The sequence below is a fragment of the Scardinius erythrophthalmus genome (genome assembly GCF_964197995.2).
Source record: "Scardinius erythrophthalmus genome assembly, chromosome: 22".
NCBI classification, from domain to species: Eukaryota; Metazoa; Chordata; class Actinopteri; order Cypriniformes; family Leuciscidae; genus Scardinius; species Scardinius erythrophthalmus.
Genome location: NC_138242.1, coordinates 2,446,256 through 2,468,175, shown reverse-complemented (window position 1 = coordinate 2,468,175; position 21,920 = coordinate 2,446,256). Strand labels below are relative to the sequence as shown.

Sequence of the window (21,920 nt, the reverse complement as noted above, 5' to 3'; positions counted from 1 at the left end):
ATATGTGCTTGTATTATTCACTGGGAAATTGATTTATACTCGGTACCATTTCCATCATACCTCTATATATGCTGTTTATTGGAAGGAAAATGGTTATATATCCCAGATATCTCATCGACTGCAGCGGCGGCACAGAAGCGCTTCTGAAGCGTGTTTAATGGGGGGCATAAATGCATTTACAACGCAATTATAACTGCATATTGTTATACTAGGGCTGAGTTATATCAGAGCTGGTATAATCTAGTCTGGTTTTTATGCTGCATTGCATCTTTACACTGAATTTTGAGTGTAAAGATGCCTTAAAATGCCACTTCTAAAGCGCTTCTGTGCCGCCTTTATCTTTACGTCATTCAAGGAGTGGAAGTAAAGGCTTAGTGTTTGAGCAAAGCTCTTCTAGCATTCATCACTTATCTCATCCTTGCGTCATTTTGACCTGAAATTCATTTTGTAATAAAAAAAAAAAAAAAAAAGTTCATCAGAGGGGTCCAAGACCCTAGGACTTTTGTTTCACTTGAACCATGAATACACACACACACACACACACACACAATTGTGGTTAAAATTTTAAAAAGTAACAAATACTTACCTCACGTGCCAATTTGAGCCCCTTAGGAATGTGAGGAATGCTTCAGTACACAAAGAAAAACCTAAAAATGCTGAAACCAAGAAATGATTGTATAATGTCTACATGTGTGTGTGAATGCACACTGAAGAGAAACTGGCTTTAGGACCCAGAGGAACAGCTCATATAGAGCTATAGCGCCATCTAGAGTCATGAAATATCATCATATATTATTATTTTTCCACAAGAGGTCGGTAAAGACTCCCAAGATATTTAGAGCTGAATTAAAAGGGTTATGCATGAAATTGTGAGTTATTTTGAATTTAAGTTGAAAGAATGTGAGGAATGTGCTTCTATATGACTATTTATTTATTATTTATTGATCAAATCTAGTAATTTTAAGTTAAATAAAATAATTGCATTAAAAAATATTATCAAAATGAAATAAAATAAGCTTTCTGGACAAAATAAATAAAGAATAATTTTATGGCTTAGGGTCATTTCGAACCCGCGAGGGAAAGATGCGATACAAGTGCGAGGAAAGTTATTCCCTAAAACATGGTAGAGTCAGGATGGGATGAGTGGCCTGTGGGATCATGGGATGAGTGGTTCGTCACAGCACGATGGCTCTCTTATGCACATGTGAACTCTGATGGGGAGCCGGCATCTGTTCGTCTTATGATTGACACGTGACGTCACGCCAGAGGCCAGTGCGGCATCAGTGGGGACTTCAGCCTGAATGCACACAGACTCATGGGGACTCGTGTCACAATGGGGCCCTAAACTGAGGTCCCCATGAGTAAACAAGCTTATAAATCATACAGAATGAGTTTTTTTGGAAATGTAAAAATGCAGAAAGTTTTGTGTGATGGGTAGGTTTAGGGGTAGGGTTAGTGTGTGTGTGTGTGTGTGTGTGTGTGTGTGTGTGTGTGTGTGTGTGTGTGTGTGTGTGTGTGTGTTGAGAACTCGCAGGGTGTTCTGTTAGAAATAATGTGCAGTAAAATATACAGTAGCTCATTTTCAGTTGTCTAGTATTTTAAGGCTTGTGTTATTTCTGAACTAGCGCTGGGCACGATTTAATTGCATGTATGTTACTATATATACTATACTAATTACTATATATATATATACACATACACACATACATGTATATATTTAAGAAATATTTGCATGTATGTATATATATGTATATATATATATATATATATATATATATATATATATATATATATATATATATATATATGTATATATATATTATATATAGGCCTAAATATAAATATTTTATATATAAATAACACATTTTTCTTAAATATATACATGCATATGTGTGTATTTATAAATACAAAATAATTATACACACATACACATATATAATGTAAACACAAACTTTTATTTTGGATGCGATTAATCGTTGCAAAGCTAATCTGAAGCTAAACTGTGAAGTAGCAAACATGGCCAAAGTGGCATTTCCAACTGTAAAGATCATATCTGGAAGCAACGGAAATTAAGTTGTCTGATATAAATGATTTAAATAAATTAAAAATACATCTTTATTTGTGCTTTAATTTATAATAGTTTGTGGTTCCTTTAAGTACTGGGGTCAGTTTGCTTTGCTTTGATTGCAACCCTTGTAGTATGGAAATCAAACAAAAATGGTAAAATGTGTAAAGGTGATATTTGGACGCAATGGACGAACTATTTAAATAAATGTAAAATATCTGTGCTTTTATAATAGTCTGTGGCCCTTATAGTAAGGTTGCTTTGGTTTCATTTGTTAGTAGGCTAATACTTATAATATGACATGGTTATAAAACAACTATTTTATCTCGGTAAATCTGGTAATAAAAACAAATTTTATATGTTATATAACTGGCTCTGAGGAGGAATTTGTCTAAATGATGAAACTTAACAGTTTCTTGTTTCTTTTTTATTTATGGTCTATGTTTTCTTTATAAATGTTATTTTCTCTGATAACCACACGCCAGGAGATTGATTAATTGATATAAAAGAACAACTATACTCGTAAGTAACGAGATCAACCACCAGCAACTGGTTTATTATTTTAATTTAAACCAACATTATAACAGGTTCATTTCTCTACTCCTCTCGGGTTTAAAAAGTCTCACGTGTCCAAAAGGAGGCTCGCGATCAGTGTCGCCCTCTGCTGTCATCGGCACGTGTTTGCAAGATCCAGGAGTTAATAAGAGCAAAACCCACTCTGACTGAAGGCCTCAGAGAGCAAAGGCCTCGTAGCGCGCGTGATTCGCTACTTTTGTTTTTGTACATTGAATGAGCACAGCTTAATTTAGCCCCATCACCATCTGATTTATTTAGTATTTTCATTTGAATTCTATTTAGGTAAAAAATATACACAAGCGCAGCTCTTTAGACTGAACCGAATTAATGCGTTTCTCTATTGTGCTGAATCTGCCGAACTGAACTCCGCGCTGGTCCAGCATGCGGGCTACTTCCTTGTTAGTGAGTCGGTGTGAGAGGGCGACAAGAAGTTTCAACCCCGCATAAGTATGTGTGGATTTAGCTGACATTTTTTTGTGGGATATTTCCCTTCCTAAATCTCACCAGGCGCAAAAAACAACCCGTTTTTAACACATCCCTCGGAGGACACCGCTATCCGAGCCATGGAGGTTGATTTAAAGGCTGTTGTGTGGCTGATTTGCTAAGTTAGCACAGGCTGCTAACACAAGCTTTTCATCACACGCGCGGAACTGGATTATAACTCGAGCCTTTTATTGACACATTCGAGGCTTTTCAAGGATTTATCCGATTGTTGTGCATCGGGATGGTTAGATGCGATGGATTCGCTGTGATCTGGATGGGAACGGTCACTGTGTGAACACACAGATGCTAGCTGTGCTAACTAGCGCTTAAAGTGGGTTTCAAATGTTTTGCTTTGTTTGTACTGAAACACGAGTGGATAAAAGTGGGATATTAAATGCCTAACCCGGAGATCGTTCCCCGCGAGGGCCGAGGGAGAAGCCCGCCGCCACAAAGGACTCCGCGAGACGCGAGACGGAGCAAGAGCCACCGAGAGAAGCACCGGGAGAAGGGCCGGTCCTCGTCGTCGTCCTCCAGGAGAAAGAAACACAAGCACGCCCGGGAGAAGCAGCAACAGTCGTGGCAGCAGCAAGAGGTGGTTTACGACGGCGATGTGCGGACTTTAGTGGAATACGACGACGTGAGCTCGCAGTCCGAGCGTTTCTCCGGGAGTCCGTCGCCCAGAACCGACACACTCTCCGTGGAGCGACTGAGCGAAGCCGAGCTTCAGGACTCAAGCTACGGAGGGGCTTCCACACCGGGACGGAGAGAGCAGAACTCCTCATCGCGGAGGAGAGATGGAACCGGTGCATCGGCGGGGAAAGCCCGGCAAGAGAAGGAAGTGAAGAGGAACCGATCCAACCGGGAGCAAGACGTGAAAAACCACGACAGCAACGGTAGGAAGCCTTCAGCCGCGTCCCAAGCGGACAAAAAGGACTCAAAGCGACATAAAAGCAAGTCCAAATCCGAGAAGGACCCTCCATCTGCGTATAGGGAACCGCCACAAGCCTACCGGGACGAGCGCGAGGAGCTCCGGGCCTACCGGAGGAGCAGTCCGAGCTTCAAAGCAGCGGACAGTCCCTACGCGACCTCTTATTCCTATGGATATCAGTCCCCGAACACAAACTACCCGTTTATTTCCCGGAGGAGCCCGAGGAGGGTGTCTCCCAGCTCGAACTACTACGGTCGGGACTCTGAGCTGTACGGTGCCTATAACGTGTCGAAGTCCCCGAGCTCGTACTCGAGTAAGAGGAAGCGCTCGCCGTCCAGCCCGTACTGGCGCCGGTCCCCGAGCTACGGGCCCTACGAGCAGGGCGAGGCCCCCGGCACGCGCTCCAGGAGCCCCTACAGGAAGTCCCTGAGCCCCAGCCCGGACGCCAGGTAAGAGCGAGACTCACGGTCCGTGCTCGGGGTAACTCGGTGCAAGTAACTGGAGTTATGTAATCAGATTACTTTTTTCAAGTAACTAGTAAAGTAACGCGTTACGTTTAAAATTTACAACAAAATATCTGAGTTACTTTTTCAAATAAGTTACGCAAGTTACTTTGTTTTTTCATTTATTGACTGACAGCTCTCCTGTCCCCATGTTGAGACAAATCGAAGTGCAAAGGCGGTGTGTGAGTGTGTGTTAACATGATAGTTATTGTAGTTCTAGACTAAATGTGAGCGTGCATTTACTCATCTCACTTGCTCAATAAAAGATTCAATATTTTTCAAAATGAATAAAATCAGTGAAATGCAGAATCAGAAAACTATGTAAACCTCCAATAACTAATTTATGCATTTAATCTGACTTTATTGGCCAATGTACTTGCTTCTGACCTTCGATGATTGAACCATAAGCAAAAATTACTAGATTTTTTTTGTTTTTATTGGTAAAGTAAGTGTTAAACTTTCTCCTCCTGCATCTATTCTTCCGTTCTCCAGAATAACAGCAGCTGAAGGGTTTGTTTGAGCCTCTACTGTACATGCACAAACATTTTTTGTTATAAAAAACAAGCCCAGCCTAGGTGGGAAAAAAGTAACGTAGCGCATTACTTTTCTAAAAAAGTAACTAACGCAATTAGTTACTTTTTAAGGGAGTAACGCAATATTGTAATGCATTACTTAGGCTAGTTACTAAGTAACTTTCCCCAACACTGCTTACGATTATTTAGGATTTTTATAACCTTGTGTAGGAAGAGAGCGTGATTGTATGTTTTGCGAGGGTTCGTAACTACACCTGATTTGTAAATGCTGTATAATTGGTTATTACTGGGACGAGCGCAACAGGAACACGCGATGTTCGATTCGTAAACGAGCTGTTCTTTTGAGTCGGTCAGAACAATCGAATCGGGTTGAATCGAAACTCTTGAGAGTGATGAGTCGAAGTTTGTATATAAGATTGTTTCTGCCACTAAATAAAAAAAATACTGCGTATTATTATTATTATTATTATTATTATTATTATTATTATTATTAATTTTTTTTTTTTTTTTCTCACAATTCTGACATTTTCTTAGAGTCACAAGTTTAATTCAGAACTGTGATATATAAATTCACAATTGTAAGAAAATGTTGTAGAATCTCAACTTATAACTCAGAACTGTGAGTTTTAACCTCAACTCTGAGAAAATAAGTCAGAATTGCAAGATAAAGTCAAAATTAATATTTTTTTTTATTCTGTGGCAGAAACAAGCTTGAATTCAAATGTTTGACTGCTAGGGTGAAAAGTTAGATACTTTAATTGAATAATAGCGGAAAAAATTATACAAACCAAAACATGGAGATACGCTGGTCTCTTAACTGTATGAATGTTTTATCGAAACCAAAGAATATTTCTTTAATACATAGCCGAGCATTTTATACAATGTTATACATTTTATAATATGGTGCGCTCATGTGCTTCTGGGAAATCAGGTGCGTTATGCAAGTTTTTCTAACTGCAAATAAAGAAAATAAATTTATAAAGACTGTAATCTTGAATAATTAAATATTCTATCGTAATACTATTGTATTTTGTACTTGCAGCTCATCTAGGTTTATTATAAATGTGTAGGCTATTTGTTAAAGTGTCATTCATTTGAACAAATTTACCGTCAATAATTGAAACAAGCGAATCGATTACGAGTGATCTTGTAAAACTTGCGCAAGTTGCATTTCTTTGTTGTTTTCTAGGATCTATCTAATTCTATTTAAATGAGGGTTGACAAATATACCATAATTTGTGCCACTAATAAATTAAAATGAAAGAAACGGCACTTGCACTGTTTAACACATCTACAGTTTTACAGTAGTGCGCTAATAAAACTGTACCGATGTTATTCTGGAGAAACTACAGGTATCCTGCTCCATTTATATGCAGGAATATATTCACTTTCAATGTGTTAAAAATAATTGCACTGTGGGAATTGGAACTGTGTGAGAGACATAATTGTGTTTTTAATTGATGCTTTTCTCTGTCAGATACAAATGCACTTTAGTTTTATTTGCCTTGTCTTCATCGAGAGGCCTGAGTATAACTCTAGTCCACAATTCTCTCCAACTTTTCATACGCCTGTAAATAAACTGAATTTGATATAGGCCTAAGAAGCATGTGAAGTGGGAAAAGCGCAGTTAACGGAAGTGTGTCGGATTGTGCCGTTTCACGTGTGTGTTGTTGAAGACTATGCAAACAGATCTTTGTTTCTACTTTGTAGTTCTTGTTAGCGCAGAAGTGAAGAAGACATTTTGGTTTGATTTGTTTGACCTTGAAACCGTCTTCACACCCACTGTTGACTCTTTCCACATTCTATCAAGACTGAGTCCGACACACACACACACACACACACACACTGGAGGTTGAAGCCTCAGACTTTGCTGCGTATAGCATCTGCTTTCTACCCGATGTGTGTGTAATAACACTAACCCCGGTCTCACACACAGATAGTCCCAGACTAAAATGCTTGTTCTTGCAGTGAAAAATATCTCAAAATATATGAGTGCATTGTTTTTTCTCTAAGGCATGTTTATAAAAGCTACTTGAATGTTCTGATGGATCTAATCTTGGCTTTATCTGAGCCCTGTCTGTGAAACCAGGCCTGCGTTTATAAAGGACTCAGTCAGATGTTATTTTAGGCATAATGCTAGTTGTAATGTAAACCAGATAGCCTAACTATAATCTCATATTGAGAAGCAAATGAAGTGCCATGACTGCGTTTTTATTGGCTGATTCAGTTATAATGTGGCTTCATCCGTCTCGCTGTCAGACGATTAGACGATTAACAGGAGAGACGGCGTTTTAAACTCAAGGGTCAGTCTAACAGCCGTCTCCCATTGGCCGCTTTTGTTAATGGTAAATTGTTTCAGCATAAAAAGCTGTTTTTTTTTTCTTTTATTTAATATTTTAATTAAGGCCACAGGAAGTTTATGGTTCCTTTTGGAAATGCCCTTTTGGTGATCAAACATGTCTAAGTTTTATATTGTGTTATTTAGTTTTTGCATTCAGTTTAGGGCTGAAACGATTCATCGAGTTACTCGATTACAAAAATTCCTCGAGGCAAAAACTCTGCCTTGAAGCCTCGTTAAATTCCTATGACGCGCACTATACGCGCAGGGATCTGATTTCACACGGACCGTTGTTCAATGTTCAGGAAGCACACCATAGCGCGTGATACATTTTGAATGTAGTTGGCGCGATGGCGGAGAGTAAAGATGTCCATAAACGGCAGAGAATGTCTAAAGTTTGGGATCGCTTCCTTTCAGCGTCGCTGAAACAAGGTAACGATTCTGTCCCCCGCATTTCTTTTGACCCAGCGCCAATATTTCCGCCCGTGCCTAAGCCTATACATTGATGTTCGCTGATTTTAATCCCATAGGCCTACTGTATTTGTAGTGATGTCGTGATGCGGGTTGACTAGATACGATGTTTAGCTTTGATGTTTTTAAGTAGTAAACGTATTCACGTTTAATTTAATTCACACACACACACGCACCCTCGTCTCTCTCACGCGCCAGTCAGACCATTGCGGCAATGCATCACATATGCTTAAACTTTTATGTAGCCACGCAACAATAATTTCAGCATGCATTCACTGTATACACCGGGACGTGATGGAGGAACAAATATTGCAGTCTTTGCGAGACCTTGTTTATAGGCTATGTCACGTCTACCAAATAGTTAGACAACAACAAAAAATGAAACTCCCGGCCAGCCTGCTTCTCCAAATCCACTCGTACTTTTGGGGAAGAAATAATCGGCTTACCAAAGTAATTGAGCATAGAACATTTTCAATTAACAAAAAAAATATAATACTACAAAACGTGCTAATATACTTCAACTAGCCTAAGTGAAAAACAAAATGCTGTTCTTTTTCTATTTAACAAAATGCATATTTGCAATAAAACATTCCCCTTTTCAAAGCTACACTTATTTTTTTTTATAAATTGTATACATTGTGTACCTGTTTGGCTTGATATTTTATATTCATTTAATTTATTTTTGTTCTCCGGTGGGTAATTTGCAGGAGGTGCAATCCTTTTTTTGTAATGTTGTATTAAGAAGACAAAAACTAAGGCCAAATGGCCTTTACTATTTAAGTTTGTATTCATAGTTTTACATGTTATACATGTTTTACAGTAAGTTGACTTAACTGTATTGTTATATAATTGTTGGCACTGGCACTTATAAACACTAAATGGGTAAAGATGGCAATAAATTAGTTTTGGAGCCAAATGTTGGAGTTGGAATAAATACCTCATTTTCTTTATGCATTATTTGTTTTGGTTGTTTAAAAACGCACACATTTTTTTTTATCCGATTACTCGATTAATCGATCGATTAAGTGCTAGATTAATCGATTACAAAAAGAATCGATAGCTGCAGCCCTAATTCAGTTCCATCGTTCCTTATTAAATACAAGCGTTTGAAAAGGTTAAAAAGCCTTAAGTGGTTAGTTTCAAAACAAGTACAGGAAACCAACGTTTATCTGATCTATGTATTTAAATATTGCTTTGATCTAGAGAAAATGTCAGATCAGTGCTAATGTTTTCCATGTTGAGTGATGGTGGGAGTGCTTGGTGGGGGGGGGGTACTGATGGGTTTAGCTGTGCATGTGTATTTGTCTTGTATTATTCCCTCTTCAGATTGATTCTGTTGAAGTTGACTTCAAGAGCACGCGCGCTAGTGTTCAGAAGTTTGGGGTCTGTCATAGTCGTGATAGTCAATAGTGATCCATCGCTTAATCACTGTTAAATCATCATTGTAGAAACTTAGTGTGTCTTGAATGGTTGGAAGACACACAAGAACCAGTGATGTCTAACCCGATGCAATACTTCAATATAAGTGTATTTGAGTGTGATGAATAAACGCGCATCATTAGTGGCATTTGCCTCTTTAATTTTTTAAGTCGGGGGATCCTGATTGGCTGTCAGTGTTTTTATCATTCATCAGCAGGAAAAACAGTTTTGAAAGCCATTTTTCCAACAGTTTTGTTCCTCTGTGTTATAGTTATAGTTGTCGTCTTATTACTTTGACACAATTCTAATGCGTGACTTCAGAAAACGGTGCACTTGTTGTATTGACGACTTGCTTGTTACTTTACAGTGCTTTATTGTAATTATGGTTTGACAGTCACTGTTCCACACTGTTTTCATTGTTTGCAAAAAGATTAAGCATAAAGAGATAATTCAGCCAAAAATGAAAATTCTGTCATTTACTTGTCATACCAAAGACTTTAGTTAATCTTCTTAATGCAAATTAAGATTTTAAAGGAGTGATGAACTGAGAAATCAAATTTTTGAGCTTTTGACATATAAGAGGTCATCATACAATAAGAATATCCTGTAAGTTTCAGAACTGAAATCTTCCTTGTTAGTCCAATAAAAGCTTTTTAGCACAGCGAATGTGAGGATCGATGACGTCAGAGGGTATCAAGCCCCGCCTCCGCAGAAGAAGAGCAACGCCTACTTCAGCACTGCCTGTTTAGCCCCGCCCACCGATTCAAGCATTTCATGAAACTCATTATAATATGCCAAACTGTTATCCAATCATAGCAGTGGGCGTTTACTTCCAAGTCTTCAATGCGGCACGCCCATAAAAACTGAGCGTTACAGGAGCTAGGCTCCTGTTTTTGAATGTAAAAACCAAGCGAACGTCATAAGTTGACCTTTAAATTTAAAAGTTCGTGACCCCTTTAAATGAAACACAAGAAGTACCCAGAACTGAAAAGAATTTCTGAAACTGAAAAATATCATAGACATCATACAATTAATCCATATTATGAATTGAGCATTTTAATCCAAGTCTTGTGGAGCAATAAGATTGTTTTACAGATTTAAAGGGATAGTTCACACAAAAATTAAAATTAGCTCAGCCTGAAGTCATTAGGTGTATATATGACTCTTCTTTCAGACGAATACAATCAGAGTTATATTAAAAAATGTCCTGGCTCTTACAAGCTCTATAATGGCAGTGAATGATATTTTGAAGCCCAAAAAAGTGCTCTGCAGGGGTTAATAAAGGCCTTCAGAAGCAAGTGATGCGTTTGTGTAAGAAAATTATCCATATTTATAACTTTACGGCAGTCGTGAACAGTAATCTTTGACGTCTCTGGGTTCGTGTCTGCCAAAGCTAGTTATTTTAGTCGATAACGTTTTAAAAATGGATGTCTTTCATACACTAACGCATCGCTTCACTTCAGAAGGCCTTTATTAACCCCTGGAGAGCCGTTTCGAGCACTTTTATCACGGATGGATGCGCTTTGATGGACTTCCAAAAGCATAAACCCATTGACTCCCATTATAAAGCTTGTAAGAGCCAGGACATTTTTTAATATAACTCCTATAACTGTATTCGTCTGAAAGAAGAGTCATATCCACCCAGGATGACTTGAGGCTGAGTAAATCATGGGCATGTAACTCACTCTGCTGTTGCTCTCTCTCAGGCGTACGGGAAAGTCCCGCAGCAGGAGCCCGTACCCGTCGACCCGTCACTCTCGGTCCCGCAGTCGTCACCGCCACTCTCGGTCCCGGAGCCGGCCCTCCAGCCTCTCTCCCAGCACACTGACCCTGAAGAGCAGCCTGGCCGCCGAGCTCAGCAAGCAGAAGAAGGTGAAAGGTAAGAGGCTCACAGAAATTACTCCACTGGGGAAATTGAGAGATGAAACCATGCTGATGACCTGGGTCTGTGGTGGAGGTGCGAGTGTGATGTGGTGGAGTCTAAAGTACCGACTTCGATACCAGGTCATCGATACTGAAATTTTAAAAATGTGATGCTTTGAGTAGGGCCCCTATAAAATCCGTTTTATTTTTTCCCAAATTCCGTTTTATTTTTTCCCAAATTCGTTTTTTTCCGTTTTAATTTTTGGAAATTCAGTTGTTGTTTTTTACCCTTTACTGTTATTTTAGTCTTAAAAAGTGTGTTTTTAATGTTAATGATTAAAATGTACACAAATAAAATAGGAATGACCCTAAATTTATTGAGGTAACAAACAAAATTCTCATTTTAAGAGGTGTTAAATGTGGTTTGATTTGTTTACATTAGTGAATGTATTAGGCTAACTAACATGAACCACGAGCAATACATTTGTTACTGTATTAATCTTTGTTAATCTTAGTTGAACAAACAATGAACAGCTGTATTTTTATTATGTTACTTCACACAGTGCATTAGGCTAACTAATGTTAACAAATACAACTTTTGATTTAAATAAATGTAGGCATCGCACAAGATTTGTCAACACAGAAAACATTTCATCATTGGATAGGTTTAGTTTAGTTTATTGAAAGTGTTTTTTATGTCAGCTGAATGGGCGGAACGCTTTTCAAAGGAGAAGGCAACGTTTTACCATTGTTTCAATTCTCAATTGATTTAGATTAATAAGCGCGAGGGAGCGAGAGAGAGCAAGACAGTTTGAAGACTCAACCGGCTCTCTCTCTCTCTCCCTCTCCCTCTCCCTCTCCCTCTCCCTCTCCCTCTCCCTCTCCCTCTCCCTCTCCCTCTCCCTCTCCCTCTCTCCCTTGTCGTTTTCAGTAATATGCGCCCTATCGCAAGCGCAGCAGTCATACATCACTCACCGATCAAATAAGGCTTTGGCGAGACAAAAAGAGAGAGACGTGTGAGTGACAGAGAGACAGAGGGAGAGCAGGAAAAGGAAATGCAGCGTAATGAATACGCCGCATGTTTTATATAGCGTAAACAAAAATAAAATTATAACGAAACGCAATGTGGCGGCAGGTGTTGATTCTGTGGCGCACTGCCATGAATTAGTCTATGTGTGGGAAACACTGCGCCCAGATTTGCTTCCCCCGGTCTACATTTTCCTCAGACATACGTTTTTCTCCCACACAAAAACTGAATTTTATTCCAAATATGTAAAATTCCGCATTGACACTAGATTCCGCGTTAATTTGCCAATTCCGTGATTCCGTGATCGCGGAAATTATAGGGCCCTATTTGAGCGCTGTTGAGCGGGATCATAAACACCTCTGATTGGCCGCTGTGTTCACAAGCTCATCGGATATGTCTGTGATTGGCTACAATGATCAGCGTGTTTTGAAAGCAGGGCCGACGCCTGCCTTCAAACGCTCCCGTGTGTGTGTGTGGGTGTCAGCGCTCGCTGAAGAGCATCATTGATGTATTTACAACATGTTTTTGAAGTGCTGATCATTGTAGCCAATCACAGACATATCCGATGAGCTCGTGAACACAACGGCCAATCAGAGGTGTTTATGATCCCGCTCAACAGCGCTCAAAGCGTCTCGTTTTTTAAATTTAAGTATCGACTTGGTACCAAAGTCGGTACTTTTGACAACACAACAGTTCTGTGGGGTCGGACTGGATCGAGGCCATACCCAGAGTTTCCAAACAAATCTTTGGGGTTTGGACTGATGTGGCAGTGAACCCGAGGTTTCCCCGTGAGTTCTAGAGCTCCTCCTGTCCGATTTTAGGGAAAAATCTGGTGTCAGAGACGTCAAATAGATTTCTCAGGCGGCGAAAGAACACCACAGACAGTGTAATCACCATGGGGAAATCTCACAGTAAAACTGGGAGTTGTGTAAATTATGATACACTGGTGTTTAGCCAGATGAGAAGTTTATCTTAATTCCTTTATAACAGTTTTAATTTTCCTTGCTTTTATTTTGTGATTATTTTAACTCCTTTCTGCTTAAAGCACTTTGAATTGCCCTACTGTATGAAATGTGCTGTATGAATAAACTTGCCTGAACTCGCCCTAAAGCCGCTGAAGCCGCTCGCGTCAAGACCTCCAGCAACGCCTCGACCCCGACCAAAGGCCCGTCGTCCTCCAGCGCTCCTCCGCCCAACCCGGTGTCCAACCACACACTCAAGAAGACCCGGCCGCCCTCTCCTCCACCGGTGTGTGAGAAAGGCCCCAGAACCCCCGTGTCCAGCCAGCCTCAGTCTCCTGTGGACCGACCCAAGAGGAGCGCAGACGCCTCGCTGCCCGCCAGAGACGCCAAAGGGAAGGAGGACAAGAAGAAGGGAGGAGCGGTCCTGCAGGTGAAAGAGAAGGAGCGAGAGAAAGCGGCTGTAGCCTCTCTTCCACCGGCTCCCAACAACCTGGATCATGTGGACGGAAGCGACAGGTTTGTTTTCTAAATTCATCTGTGAAAATATCCGTAATCGTATTTCGCTCACAGGGGTGTAAAGAGTGCCTGAAAACATTACTTGAGTATTGATAAGTACAGAGACCTTACAGTGAAAATCACCAATTCCAAAACGACTCGAGTAAAAGTCTTAAGCCCTATTCAGACGGGATTAACTTTACACGGGTAGATGGAGTAATGTCATTTTACCACACGATGTCTGTAATATCACGTAAAAGTCCTGCAGAAAGTGATGCGTAAGGATGTAGTGTAACGACGCCCAGTTCCAGGAGTGCACTAATATTTTGTTGGTACCAGTTTGCAACAATTATTAGTTAACACTAAGTTGTCAACACTTCGGAAAAAAATAAATAAAAAATGCTGGATAAATTGGCTTTCTGCCCGGACTTTTACGTGCTTACTGAAGTGACGTCAGTGTCCAGGTTAGCGGTAGCATTAGCCGTCAGGCAAGTGTTATTTAAATAAACTCCTGATGAACTTACAAGCTTCCCAATGCCTCGTTTTATGAGTACAGAACCTATTTGTGCTACTGTAGAAGTTTGGTGCCATTCTGGGCATTATTACTGCGGTAATTTACCAGATACAGCCTTGGATCCATTAGCGCCTGCACTAAACCATCCGGCTGATATCTCTAAATAAGCTCTAACTTTAATAATGTTCAACCAAGGGGAAAAAAGCCTCATGAAGGGGGTGTTCGGCTCGAGGTCATGGTGCAAAGGACCCTCGGTTGATTTACTCTGAACCGTCCCTTTAATTGTCTGGTTAATTCACTTAGGAGAAAAGATCTGCTTTTAAACTTGGGAGAAATATAGATTTGACATCTATCGCTGATAATTATCGATATCGTCTGATATCTGACCGTTTTATCGTGATGTTTTTTGGGCCATACGCCCAGCCCTAGCGCTGTTGTTGTTGTATTCTGCATAGTTTTTGATAGTTTCTCTGATGGCTTCCTTTTCTTCAGTGTCAGCAGCCTGAAAGACTCTTCAGCAACCACAGGGAAAAAAAACTACAAACCAGAAAGGAAAGCGCGTGCGCTCCTCTCAGACCTGCCTCTTCCTCCGGAGCTCCCGGGCATCATTCCCGGCTCCCCGCACAGCCCGCCGGATGAGAAGAAGATGCCCATCCCGCGCAAGAGACCAAAGTATGTGCCAATCAATCTCATCTCACATTCTCTCTTTAGCAAATGCAAAAATGTCCTTCTCTGTTTGCATCTCAGAATTTGTGGTCCACGCTTTGGAGAGATCAAGGAAACCGAGATCGACTGGGGAAAGCGGTGTGTGGACAAGTTTGAAATCATTGGGATCACTGGAGAAGGTACTTATGGGCAGGTGTACAAAGCCAAGGACAAAGACACTGGTAAGGATGTTCTCAAACGTCTGCATGATGCATCGAAATAAAATAGATATTGCCATATGGCTTAGTGCGATTTTCATCAAGCGGGCTGAAATTTATTTAAATAAATATATACGCTACAGGTTTGCACACCTGATCTCATGGGCTGCATGCATGCAAATGAACACAGTGCCGAGCGTCACTCTGAAACTGGCTATGCATATTTTTATTTTCATGGCAACCCATAAAAATACAATCTTGATGGGTTACTAAGAAACTGACACGTAAATATTAGCATTGTAATTTTACGGTAAAATAAAATTCATTACTTGTTTATTTTACAGTACAATATTACAGTGTTATTACCAAATATTTTTTATTTGGTTTAATATTTTTATTTTAAATAAATCATAAAATCATAATTATTATTTTTGTACATATTGGATTGGTCAAAAATTGTGGAAATGCATTTACTTTGAAACATTTTTTACTTAGAAATTGCTTGTAAATTTCACAAATAAATATAGCTGCGAGCAGCGATTACGGGCCCAAGCCGATGGCACCGCAACCCCGGTGCCTTTACCTAAAGGCACCGGGGTGGCGGTACCGCCGGCTTTGGCCCTTCATATATATATATATATACATACACATGGCTATAATGAACAGGCTGCGATGTCAAGATTGCAATGCTGGAATGTGTGTGTGTGTGTGTGTGTGTGTGTGTGTGTGTGTGTGTGTGTGTGTGTGTGTGTGTGTGTGTGTGTGTTTTTCTATCCCGGTGGGGACTTCAACCTGAATGCACACAGACTCATGGGGACTCGTGTCACAGTGGGGACCTAAATAGAGGTCCCCATGGGTAAACAAGCTTAGAAATCATACACAATGAGTCTTTTTGGAAATGTAAAAATGCAGAAAGTTTTCTGTAATGGGTAGGTTTAGGGGTAGGGTTAGTGTGAGGAGATAGAATATACAGTTTGTAAAGTATAAAAACCATTAAGTCTATGGAGAGTCCCCACAAAGATAGTAAACCGTGTGTGTGTGTGTGTGTGTGTGGCGTGGGCGCGATGGAACAGTGGACACATAAAAACATACGTCATTATACAGGAGCACATTCAAACTGCAAAGTGTTAACTTATATTTGTGTACTGTCGCAATAAGACACAACATTGTGCTTTTGTAAAATAATTTCAAGCAATCCACCCCCCGAAAGGCGCTAATTTTAAAATTAAACTAAAATGCTCATGGCTGCACGGGCATTCATGGTGCGCATCCACGACAAGGAACGAGCAGAACAAAGTGGACGTTTTTCAGTTTATTCCTACTTCCATAGGAATTCATTTGAAACGCCCGCTCAACCGCTCACCCTGTGGTCTGTGTGAGTCCTAATGCCCCAGTGTAGTGACGGGGACACTATACTGCCAAAAGAGCACCGTCCTTCGGATTAGACGTTAAACCGAGGTCCTGACTCTCTGTGGTCATTAAAAATTCCAGGATGTCCTTCGAAAAAGAGTTGGGGTGTAACCCCGGCATCCTGGCCAAATTTGCCCCTTGGCCTCTATCCATCATGGCCTCCTAATCATCCCCATGTACTGATATACTGATTGGCTTCATCACTGTCTCCTCTCCACCAGTAAGCTGGTGTGTGGTGGGCGTTCTGGCGCAATATGGCTGTCGTCGCATCATCCAAGTGGATGCTGCACATTGGTGGTGGTTGAGAAGATTCCCCCCATCTATGTAAAGCGCTTTGAGGTCTCAGAAAAAGCGCTATATAAATGTAACAAATTATTATTATTATTATCAACCACTATCAATGTCAGTGCGGACGAAAATATTGTACTTTCGTTTTTAAGTTTGCGATTCAAAAGCCCCCAGCGGTGTCACACGTCGATTAACCGGTGGTAAAATATTCTCACCGTCACATACCTAGTATATTTTTATGTAAATACAATAGGCCTACCTGATTTTGAACACAAGAGGGCAGTATAGCCCTATGAATGACTTGACTTTTATGAGACTAAATGGTACAATTACTATTTTTAAACTTATAAATAATTATTAAATTAAAAAAAAGAATAAAATGAGTTTGGTTGTGATATTTGTATACTTTTATAGAAATAAATGGTGTATAATTACATTTTTAGAAGATGAGGCTTTTAGTGTTTAATTTTTGTACATTACTTCAGTCCCTCACTATAGCAAAACCATTTGAGATGTTTAATATCCGTTCACAATTTAGCATCTTTAATGTATTTTCATCATTTTGAAAAAGTTTGGTGTGAAAAAAATAAGCCAGTTTGGAAGAGTAGCTAAAAACTCAGAGTCTGAAATATCCCAAAAATCCACATTCAAACCAAAAATATCTGACTTTCTTTTGCTCTGAGCTAATGACTGTTAATTAGAAAGTTGTCCGGCTCGGTGAGACCAATATATATACTCATGTTTGTAACTGTTGGTAAAACTAACCCCCCCACTTTTGTCAAAAGCATGTTGAAAGTGACACACTTCCTGCTGCCAGTTGGTGGCGCTATAACTTTGACTCACAATAGTTACATCCATCTGATCGGCCTCTTATCACAAACACACTGCTGAAGTTTCATCAAGATCAGTTAATGTATGCAGAAGTTATAACACTTCGTGTCTCTCTTTTCTCGCCATAAATTCATTTCCTCGCCACGGCCAAACCGTTCAAGATATCAAAAATCCGTCCGCAATTTAGCAACCTCAATGCTTTCACTTTACGCTGACCGAGTTTGGAGGCGAATCGATGTATTTCCTAGGAGGAGTACATTAAATTCCACAGCAAGCGTTTCCAAACAACCCTAAATAGCCGACTTCCTGTTGGGCTGGCGTAAAACTTAGAGCATGAAAGTTGTTCGGCCCAATGAGATCTATATGTGTACCGAGTTTCAAATTAATTCATGCAAGCGTGTTTGATATATGGACCAAGTTTTAGAACCCCGTTCAAGGGGGCGCTGTCGAGCCCCCCTGCCACGCCCGGCTACCAGATTCAGCCCCGCCCTGATGGCCGCGGGTTCTGACCTGTGTGCAAAGTTTCAAGAGTTTTCAAGCACGTTTAGGGACCCAAAAGCCCCAGAAACCTTGAAAAACAAATGAAAAAGTAAAATCTCACTCAACTGACAAATCACCCCCACCCCTCACACACTCAGAGACAGAGAGAGAGAGAAAATGCTCCAAAAAAATCACATTCAAACCAAAATATCTGACTTTCTGTTGCTTTGAGCTATTAAGTGTAAATTAGAAAGTTGTCCGGCTCGATGAGAACAATATATATACCGATTTTGGTGATTCTAGGCAAAACTAAGGCCCCATTTTTGACTAAAGGTGGCGCTACTGAGCCATTCCACCACGCCCGTTTTTGAAACTTTGCACATGTCTACAGGCTAATAAGTGTGATGTGTCTGTTGAGTTTCATGCAATTTCAAGTATGTTAAGAGTCTCAAAAGCATCAAAAAAGAATAATAAAGTTTGATGCGTTGCCATGGCAACAGTATCTAAGATATCAATAATCCTTTCACAGGTTTACATCTGCCGTGTGTCTACATTATACACATAAAGTTTGAAGCAAATCGGGTAAAAATAAGAGAGTGATTTCAAAGCATTTTGAAAGTGACACACTTCCTGCTGCCAGTTGGTGGCGCTATAACTTTGACTCACAATAGTCACATCCTTGTGTTCGGCCTCTTACAACGAACACACTGCTGAAGTTTCATCAAGATCAGTTAATGTATGCAGAAGTTATAACACACTTCCTGTGTCCCATTATTCGCCATAAATTCGTTTCCTCGCCACGGCCAAACCGTTCGAGATATCAAAAATCCGTCCGCAATTTATCATCCTCAATGTCTTGACTTCATGCACACCGAGTTTGGAGGCGAATGGATGAATTTCCTAGGAGGAGTATTTCACATTCCATTGTATGCATTTTCCAAACAACGTATAATAACCGACTTCCTGTTGGGCTGGTGTAAAACTTAGAGCACGAAAGTTGTTCGGCCCGATGAGATCTATATGTGTACTGAGTTTCATATTATTACATGCAAGCGTGTTTGATTTATGGACCAATTTTTCTGACATAATACCAGGGGGCGCTGTCGAGCCCCCGTGCCACGCCCGGGTACCAGCTTCAGTCCGGCCCTGATGGCCGCGGGTTCTGACCCGTGTGCAAAGTTCCAAGAGTTTTCGAGCATGTTAAGGGCCCCAAAAGTCCCCGAGAAGTAGAAAAAAATAATAATAATAATAATAACAAATAATCCTACCGAAAACAATAGGGCCTTCGCCCTTTCAGGGCTTGGGCCCTAATTAACACCCCATGGGTCCTTAAGTCTTCGATTCAGTTTGATCATATTTAAAGCCATTCAAAGTCTTAAATATCTTAAATGTTATAAAAAGTCTTAATTATAATTTTAAGAGGTCTTCAATTTGGACTGAAAAACAGAAATCATGAAATGGCTTAAGTTTCAATAGCATCTTACCTCTGTATAATGCCTAATAAAGTCGTGTTTATTAGCGCAATGCTGCTTTGATCTATATATATATATATATATATATATATATATATATATATATATATATATATATATATATATATATATATATATATATATAAAACAGCAAGTAACATGTTCCTTCAGAGTAAAAATTATTTCTCAGGATTAACTCAACAAAATCAACCCATCACTCTTGAATAATTCATTATGTACTAATATAGCTATTTAAATCATCTGGTGAAAACTTTTCCAGTATTGTGCAGCCCTAGTCAAAACATGCCATGTAAACAGAGCTGTAGTCTTCGCTCTCTGTGCTCAAGTTCACTGTGACCTTAAAAGAAGTGTGTGCTAACGCAGTCAGAGTGTGTTAATCACGTCATGTGGCTAATCCATCCCTCTGGTGGTGTTCAGCGGAGTTGGTGGCCCTGAAGAAGGTGCGCCTGGACAACGAGAAGGAGGGATTCCCCATCACAGCCATCCGGGAGATCAAGATCCTGCGGCAGCTCAACCACAAGAGCATCATCAACATGAAGGAGATCGTCACCGACAAAGAAGACGCCTTAGACTTCAAGAACGACAAAGGTACGGCGCTGGAAATATCCTCTCAGGGGTTCTCCTCTTACTGTTGCCCTAATCAGGGCTTCAAATGAACCTTTTCACCCACGGCCAATCTGGCTTCTTATTAGATCTGCTATTGAAGAAAAATGCGATAACTCATTAAATAATGCGATATTCGATATGTGATACGATAATGCTTAAAGTGTGTAAAATAAACTTAAATTATCATTAAAATATATTTAAAATGATAAAACCTACATGTGTTTCACATTCTTTTTGTGACAAGAAAACATCCCTAAACTTCTGACAGTGAACATCAGTGTTTTACTGTGGTATAAGAAGTGTTATTTTAACATCAGTGGGGTTCAGGTTATCCTACATTAGGGTTATTCGACAACAGAAACTGAATAATCAAATGTAAAAATAAAACACTGCTTAGTTTTCACTGTATGAATTAAATATATACTGATTCTTATTAAAGCTACAAAAGTTATTCAGTCGAGAGCAGCGAGTGATTTTCTCTTTGTCTTTTGTTCATAACCCCAGTTATTGCAAGCCGTTGCGATATGCATATCGCGATATATACATTTGCGATATTTCAATAAATTATAATAAAAAGAAAGGGAAGTAAACACATATTCTACAAATAAATATATATTATAAAATTGATTTCATAGATTGTTTTCATATTCAAAAAAAAAAAATATATATATTAGGGCTGTCAAAAGATTAATCGCATCCAAAATAAAAGTTTGTGTTTAAATAATATATGTGTGTGTACTGTGTATAATTAAATTTGTATATATAAATACACACACATGCTTGTATATGTTTAAGATAAATGTGTAATTTATATATATATTTTTTTAATTTATATATAAAATAAATTAAATATAAATATATCCAGTATATGTATGCAAATATTTCTTAAATATATACATGCATGTGTGTGTATTTATATATACAAAATAATTATACACCGTACACACACACATTATGTAAACACAAACTTTTATTTTGGATGCGATTAATCGCAATTAATCTTTTGACAGCCCTTATATATATATATATATATATATATAATATTTGGTGTTGTTTGTTAAATTGTGTTAATTGGTGTTATATTCTGTTAAAAATGCTCTGAATTCAGAGGGTGTGGAGAGTTTATGGGATTTGATGAATAATTAACACACTTGAGGGTGAAAAATGGAAACTATTTCTCATTAACAAACAACAATGTTCTCTTTCAAAGAAGTTCATCCATATAATTTTATATATATTGGGTGTGTATTTCAAGCCCTGTGTGTAATGAATGTGTTCGTCTGTCAGGGGCGTTTTACCTGGTGTTCGAGTACATGGACCACGACCTGATGGGTCTCCTGGAGTCGGGCCTCGTGCACTTCAACGAGAGCCACATCAAGTCTTTCATGAGGCAGCTTCTGGAAGGACTGGATTACTGCCACAAGAAGAACTTCCTGCACCGGGACATCAAGTGCTCCAACATCCTGCTCAATAACAAGTCAGTGCAGAAGAGACTCAGTGTTTCAGACACCCTCACATGTGAACGAGGAAATTAGTCCAAATCATTGTCAAGTCACCTGCATTTATACAGCGCTTTCAACAACGTTGATTGTTTCAAAGCAGCTTTACAGTGATAATAGGAGATTACAGTAACAGAGATTGTTTGGCTTTACAGCAGCTCTAGAATAAAGTTATTGTCCAGATAAAGTTATAAAAAGCGCTATATAAATAAAGGTGACCTGACCTGACCTAAAGTTAGTTTTTGATTGATTCACTTCTGTTGTAAAGATCAT

General features: G+C 39.4%; 1 protein-coding gene across 1 annotated transcript in view; it reads left to right on the top strand.

Moving 5' to 3' along the window:
• Positions 1–3,039: 3,039 nt before the first annotated feature.
• The window catches only part of cdk13 (cyclin dependent kinase 13), a 34,091-nt gene continuing 15,210 nt past the window's right edge, over positions 3,040–21,920 (top strand). Inside the window, exons 1-7 of the mRNA XM_081353075.1 lie at positions 3,040–4,501; positions 11,023–11,195; positions 13,318–13,684; positions 14,670–14,849; positions 14,925–15,064; positions 19,960–20,130; positions 21,436–21,625. Of these exons, the coding sequence (XP_081209201.1) occupies positions 3,519–4,501; positions 11,023–11,195; positions 13,318–13,684; positions 14,670–14,849; positions 14,925–15,064; positions 19,960–20,130; positions 21,436–21,625 (2,204 nt within the window). The 5' untranslated portion in view covers positions 3,040–3,518. The remainder of the gene's footprint in view (positions 4,502–11,022; positions 11,196–13,317; positions 13,685–14,669; positions 14,850–14,924; positions 15,065–19,959; positions 20,131–21,435; positions 21,626–21,920) is intronic.